At 45.9% G+C, this 7,371-nt stretch overlaps 1 protein-coding gene across 1 annotated transcript in view; it reads left to right on the top strand.

Annotated features, from left to right (window-relative positions):
* The window catches only part of TADA2A (transcriptional adaptor 2A), a 26,830-nt gene that overhangs the window by 4,518 nt on the left and 14,941 nt on the right, over window positions 1-7,371 (top strand). Inside the window, exons 4-8 of the mRNA XM_027883868.1 lie at window positions 221-280; window positions 897-988; window positions 1,828-1,985; window positions 3,261-3,349; window positions 4,405-4,477. Of these exons, the coding sequence (XP_027739669.1) occupies window positions 221-280; window positions 897-988; window positions 1,828-1,985; window positions 3,261-3,349; window positions 4,405-4,477 (472 nt within the window). The remainder of the gene's footprint in view (window positions 1-220; window positions 281-896; window positions 989-1,827; window positions 1,986-3,260; window positions 3,350-4,404; window positions 4,478-7,371) is intronic.

Here is a 7,371-nt window from a genome sequence, read left to right as displayed (position 1 = left end):
GGGCAAAAGACAGGCAAGGTACCAAGACTAACACAATTTTAACCCAGATCTTTCCACCATTTGGTGGGATTTCTAACATTACATCAGAAAAAATTGAATATATCAGGTGGGAAGGTTTGGATACCCAGTAGTCAGAGAATAAAAAGGAGAAAGGGAGCAGTGAAAATGCTTTCAGGGCAGAAGTAAGAGCCCAGCATAATACTGATCTTTTGTTCTGCAGTGTTTCACCCGAGGATTTGAATACAAGAAACATCAGAGTGATCACACCTATGAGATAATGGTAAATATTCCTTTTGGATAACACCTGCTCAGTCCTGAGCTTTCACAGCTTCCCAGGAGTGAGACACTTGCTTACTAATATTACCTTGAAAGGTTAAGTGATGTAATTCTTTGATTCAGAGGTTTAGAATGATTAAAGAAAAAAAGAAGGAAAAGAAAAAATCTTCCTTGATTGCAAAGAAAAATCCCCCTGGAACATAATGGAGTAGTGGAGTCATTTAAAGCTGCATTTTTGATTGTGCCTGGATAGCGCAGTGCACCTCACTAGACTTCCAGTTCTTTACCCGTGTAAATCAACTCTGCTTCCCTATTCTTGTTTTTATTTCCCCCAAATTAATAGTTTTTAAAGTCTTCAGTAATTTTTGCTGTGTTTCACAACGTAACATTGTGGAATTACAGCTGGGAGGTGCAACATGGGCCGGGGTTTGCTGTGGTTGATGCCCCAGTGCCCTGAATAATTCAACAATTATTCCATCAGGTTTGATGGGGCACAGTGAAGGTTTAAAACTACCAGAGTTATCTGCTGTGCTGCCCTGTGCTCTAGAGCTTCTTTGCTCTTCCTGAGGTGGGTTATGTCAGAGGGTCACAGCAATTTGATCTGCCTTTCTCTTCCCTAGACGTCCGATTTCCCTGTCTTGGATCCCAACTGGACAGCTCAGGAGGAAATGTCTCTCCTCGAAGCTGTGATGGACTGTGGATTTGGGAACTGGTGAGAATTCAATGATTCAGCCAATTTCAGTGAATAATGGGCAGGTTTCCCTTTCATTTCCCTGGATCTCACTGTTGAACACACCAGTGCACTTTGAAAGTTCAGTGGTTTATTGTGGGTGAGACACTAATTTAGCAGCTAAGGTGGAAGGCTGGGGTTCCAGATCCTGTTTTCTGGAGTTGTTTTTTTTCCCCTTCATGAAAAAATAGCTGTATTAAAAGTACAGAACCCCAGCATTCCCTGAAACAGAACTGAGAGTTCCTGGGTGCCTCTTGCTGCCAGAATTCAGACTGAGAACTGGTTGCAATGTGCTGTCGAGTACACTTTGCTCTGCTTAGCAATACAAATAATCTTCATTTTTTTCCTCAAACATTTGGCCTTTTTCAGGCTTTACCAAATAAAGGAAAAACTGACTTTTCATCCTGGAATCCCTTGCATCCAGTTTTGAATTTAACAGACAGTAAAATGATTGCTGCTGGTAGATTTATTTAATTTTTTTTTTAAGTCCTCAGCTTACACAGCCGTTTTACAAAGACCAAATACTTCATGTTTCTAGTCAACCCCTTTTCCAGGAAAATCACGTGAAGTTTCCTAGGATGTGAGAGTGATTTGCATTGTTTATGGCCTCCCAAAAAAATGCTCCCTTTTGCGCTCCTCAAACATGTGAGTATTGGCTCAGTGTTGGTACTGACAGAGTGAACTCATCATCACAGGGGCAGTTCTCTACACGCAACACAATCACCCTCTTGCCCAAAATGATCTTCTCCCACTGGGGAAATTAAAAGAAACTGGACATTTCCATGTTCTTCATGTGAAGCCTCCCCCTCTCCCCGCTCCAGGCAGGACGTAGCCAACCAGATGTGCACCAAATCCAAGGAGGAGTGTGAGAAGCACTACATGAAACACTTCATCAACAACCCCCTGTTTGCATCCACGCTGCTGAACCTGAAGCAGGCAGAGGAGGTGCAGCACCACGAGACAGCCATTCCCTTCCACCGTGAGTATCCCTGCCCTGCGAGGCCTCTGCTCTGCCAGCACTGGAATTAATTCCTTGGTGTGTCAGATAGACAAGGCCTGCCAGCTCTGTGGGGAGAGGTGGGGGACAGAGTGGTCTCACACACGCAGGGGGTTCTCAAAGGAACCTGCCCATCCAGAGGACACTGTCACCCAGAAATCACCCCAGCAGAAACCTGGATCTTTGTGTCCATTTAAAGGACAAACTACCCCAAAGCTCCTTCAGGTGTGTCCCTCGTGGCAGATACCAGTGTGATTCTCTCCCTGATGCTGGTGGTTACTTTCCCTGTCCAGCCCCTGTGTAGCAAAGGTGTCTGAGGAGGGATTTCTGCCTTAAAACATTTCCTTTGGTTGTGGCTATGTTATTGTGTGTACACTGTGTCCCAGGCCTCACTGCTGATGTGATTTGTCACAAAGCCACTCCTTTCAACTCTGCTGATTTCACACCTCTCTCTTTAAAACTGCCTGTTAAAAAGTCTGAGCTGAATCTCGGCAGTTTAACAGATTCTCAGTTTTCCTTGCATTTCCCATCTTTAGCATTCCCCCAGTCTGGCAGCTGCTCCTCTCCAAAGCTCCCCAGCAGCCCTGGGTGAGATGGTTGCTGGGTGTCTGGAGGTTTAAATTTCCCAGTAAAGTGGTTAGAGCTAAACGGGAGGAACTGGGCAATTTTGGTTCTGTCCCTGGCTGTTATTGATTTTTTTTTTATGTGACCTGGGCCAAGACAAACTCTCTGTGCCTCAGCCTGTTTTATCTGTAGCGTGGGGCATATAATGCTCAGCCCCTGCACAAGTGTATTGTGAGCCTCAGACTGTTATTGTCTGTAAAACACTGAGCTCCTCAGCTGGGAAGTGCTGTAAACACTGCGAGTTCTCTTGTTTTAATTGCAGCTCTGTCAATGGCCCTCAGAAGAAGGCAAATTTAACACTCCTGTTGCTATTAACTAAAAGAACCTGCACACTGAGCCCCGGGGATCTGCAGAGGTTTATGGGGGGGATGCTCAGCTCCAAAATGCAAAGTTTACGTTTTATTACCTATTTATTACCTTGAATTTGTGTTTGACTTTTGGGAATACTATGAAGAGCTCAGATTACTGCGTTTTTCTCTGGATGAACTGTCTTTTTCTGACTATAACTCTAAACAAAAGCCCAATCAGGGTATTTTTCTTCCGCTAATTATTCCCACTTTTCCTGCAAAATAAACACTTAAAAAAGAAGACCCCAAGCCCTACACAACAACTACAAACCTTTGTTTTTTCCAGCTGCTGATGATCCCCCACGGCCGACTTTTGATTCCTTGCTCTCCAGGGATATGGCTGGGTACATGCCAGCCAGAGCTGACTTTGTTGAGGTGAGGCTGACTCTTCTCCCCTTATTTTAAATTTGCTGCTGAGTGCAAGCTCAGCACACACACACACCCACACCCCTGTTTGCCCCTGCCTGTGGGTCTTAGCTCTTCATTTTAAAACATCAGGAGAGAGGACAGGACTGAGTGATGCTCTGAACCTTGTGGTTTAGTTTAAGGTTATCCTGTGAGGAGGTTTTATGGTTATCCCGGACTCTGATCCTTATGGTGCCCTTCCAGCTTGAGATACCCTGCAATTCTGTGATTAAACCTGTGGGTTAATGAAGGATTTGATGACAGAGGTGGCGCTGGTGGCCTGCAAAGCTGGGAGCAGTCAGTGAGGCTGCAGGACATGCTGCTGCCACCAGATGTCCAGCCAGGAATGCCCTTACATAAGCAGAGTGGATGCTGAGAATTAGATGCTCAGCCAGAGGGATCAGCTCCAGCACTGTCACCTGCCTTAGGGAAGCACACAGGACCCTGCTCCAGACGTGCCTTGAAAGACCTGCCCTGTTTTCAGTGCTTTTAGCTGTGGGCCCAAAGCCCCAGTTCCTGCTCCTGTCCCTGAAGGGATGAATCCAGCCATGCAGGAGCTTGGTTTTGTACGTGGGAGCAGGATCAGCACCAAAGCGACTGGTGAACCACAGGACCATCCCAGGAACCCCACCCTGTGCCTGGACAACGCTCTCAGGCACAGGGTGGGATTGTTGGGATTGTCCTGGGCAGGGTCAGGAGTCGGACTTTGGTGATCCTTGTGGGGCCCTTCCAGCTCAGGATATTCTGGGCTCGTCTGGCTCTGATTTCCATCACAGTGTGTGTGTTTCCATCACATGGGGGTCCTGGTTAATTGTCCTTCCCCTGTCACACCACCCTGCTCCAGTCCCAGCCGTGTCACACCCTGCCCAGTGAGAGCTCCCCTGGGGTGTTTGTTGCTCAGAATGGACCTTTGTACCGCTGTGTTTGAGTGAATATCTCTGGTTTCAATCCTCCTACCTGTACTGAAACCTGAGACCAGTATTTTAGTGCTGGCTGCTGACAATGTGTTAATCACCTCTGAACAGGAGTTTGACAACTATGCTGAATGGGATCTGAGAGATATTGATTTTGTAGAAGATGATTCAGACATTTTGCATGGTAAGTCCCATACTTTTTGTACCCTGCCTGAAAACAACGTTTCAGAGTGTCTACACAGCTTTTCACCGAGTCTCTTTCACTACACCCTTTAAAAGTGAACATACATTTGTAATGTATGGGGGTTTTAATGTGGGTTGTTTTTCTTTTTAATCTGTGTTTTTATAATGTGTTTTTTAAATCTCACTGGGATTTAAACACTGGCATTTCTTCAGTCCTTGCTTTCAAATCTCTTCTAAAAGGTCTGAACCAACTGATGTACAACTGGTATTTATGTACAGAATAATGCATCTCACTCACTGCTGAAATACAGCCAGTTGTAAAGTACAGCAGGACTGAAATCAGAGAGTCTGCACCATCTCAGGCATCTCCTTAGGAAAGACACAAATGAGGTTCTATCCAGGATAAGCTCTAGAGGAAGTTGAGTGGAAACAAATGATCTGAGGTAACAATTTTTGGGCACAGGTGACGGTACATAAGAGTTTGATTAAACAGACTCACAGGCCTATTTAAAACCAGAAAACTTCAATGCCTTGGTATTACTTCCCCTCCCTCCCTCCCCAGCTCAAAAATATTCTCTTCACCTACACAAAGTTTGTGAGCATCACACCAAGGTTGCCAATACCCTTTTCCCTGTTACATCTAGTTTCTCAGGAGATATGTCACTTAGCTAGTAAAATGGTTTAGAAAACACCTAAACATCTGTCTGATCTCAGGGTAGGTATTAATGCAGGCAGCAAGGAGGTGTGTGGTTTAGGACTGTGTGAAACACATTTAAGCTGTTGTACTCTCCAAGTTGTGTGATTTTTCATGTGTTAAACATGCCCTGAGTTAGAGCAGCATTAGCTGTGTGGGACAGCTTCCTTTTTATTGTGAAGATAATGGTGTGAGCCCAGTTACTGCTCTGAGTTTCTGTGAACGGAGCTGCCTTAATAATGGGGAATAACAGGAGTTATTAAAGTGACATTTTAATCCACAGGGAAGAAAAGATCCTGCTTTTCCCCACGTTTATAAGTACATACAGTGTTGAAAAGTCCTGTGTTTATGCCTCAGAATTCTCCCATCTGTGTCAGGCAGTTCTAAGCTAAAGCCTTTGCATCCCTTGGAGACAGACAAATCCTGTTACGTACAGACAGTCTTGCCAAAGTTAAAAAAACCAGTTGGAAATTCAGCAGTGCAGGCAGGAGCTTTAAAGAATGCAACTCCCTTGGCTCAGGGAAGGTTATGAGAATCGTATGTCAGGCTCTGCTCCCTTTTAACATTTATTGAAAGGGGGACTGGCCTGGGGCCATGTCAGGCATTCATCATGCCAGCTCTCTGCTGTTTCTTTTTATTACTATTGAAAGATACATTTTCTTGCTTCCGTGTCCCATTCTGGGTCCTGATAAACTGAAAAAGCGAAATTATCTTCTAGTTCTGTTCATTAATGGATGGATTAATGTTCACTGAAGCAGGTTTTCCAGCACTGTCTTCCATTCCCCCACCCCTCCCTTCCTCCCATGCACAGTTCAGTCATTTAAGGTTTCTCCTGGTTCAGTTGTCAGTGAATGCAAGAATCAGATTCCTCATCCCTTCAGCAGATCCCAGAGCTGCACAGGGACAAACCCTGTGGTCTGTCAGAGAAGTACAGGCAGATCCTTCTCCTGGCGTCTTCCACATAGAACTGTAGAATCCTGGAGTGGTTTGGGTTGGAAGGAACCTTGAGGATCATCTTGTTCCACCCCCTGCCACGGGCAAGGACACCTTCCACCAGCCCAGGTTGTTCCAAGCCCCGTCCAACCTGGCCTTGGACACTTCCAGGGATCCAGGGGCAGCCACAGCTTCTCTGGGCACCTTGTGCCAGGGCCTGCCCACCCTCCCAGGGAAGGATTTCTTCCATATATTTAACCTAAATTTCCCCTTTTTCAGTTTGAACCCTTTCCCCCTTGCCTTATCACTGCAGTCCCTCTCCAGCTCCCCTGTAGCCCCTTCAGATCCTGGAAGGGTCTCTGAGGTCTCCACAAAACCTTCTCTTGTGCAGGATGAGCAGCCCCAGCTCTCCCAGCCTGTCTCCACAGGGGAGGTGCTCCCTCAGCAGCTTTTTGTTCCCCTCTGCGTTCCCTGCAGTGACAAGTTCAGACACTCCTTGAGCCCCAGGTTGTGTTCAGCCCCTTCTGACCAGGGGCTTGTCCTCTGGGAGCTCAGCTAAGCACTGCTGGAGCTGTATCTCCCTGTGCTCCTGCCCCCTCCATCCTGCAGCAGGGACTTCCACAATCGAGTTAGGAGTTGGGAATTTAATTATGTGTTGTGTGAAAAAATACTTCCCTCTGTCTGCCCAATCTTTTGCCTGATAATTTCATTGGGTGTTCTCTAGCCCATCCTTCAGTTGTCTTCATTGTTTAGTAAAGGGAGGTCAGGAGTTTGCTCTGTGAAAACTGCTTGGCAGAGGGTGTGGAGTGTGACCAACTGCATTTTGGATCTCTCAGCTCAGGATCTCTGGCATCTGCCTTCCCACAGCTGTCCCAGGTCTGCCCTCGGGAGAGAGAAAACCACTGAAAAACGGAGTCCCAGGGTCTAGCCAGTTGTTTTTTCTTTCACATGAGGCATCTTGGAGAGAAAAAGAATGAAAAAGAATCCTTTTCTAAAAAATTTGGAATAAGATCTTTCCCTTCTCCCGAGTTAATACAGAAAAAAAAAAAAAAAAAAAGAAAAGAAGGAGCCACATCCTCCCTGTCCTGCAGTTTTAAAGATCTCAGCTGCTGACTTTGCTTGAGAATATTTTGCAACCTAATTGTGGGATTTCACAGTGCAGAAAATGGCTCAACATGTGGCTCTGAAGGCAGGGATGGTTTAAGAAGCCTTTATACTCTGTAGCTGACAGGCAGAGAGGGTTGTGAGGCAACCTGGATGCAAAGGTA

Source organism: Empidonax traillii, unplaced genomic scaffold, assembly GCF_003031625.1.
Source record: "Empidonax traillii isolate 1590-97213 ecotype Southwest subspecies unplaced genomic scaffold, ASM303162v1 scaffold135:size1941959, whole genome shotgun sequence".
Lineage (NCBI taxonomy): Eukaryota > Metazoa > Chordata > Aves > Passeriformes > Tyrannidae > Empidonax > Empidonax traillii.
This window is presented reverse-complemented; position numbering and strand designations above follow the sequence as displayed.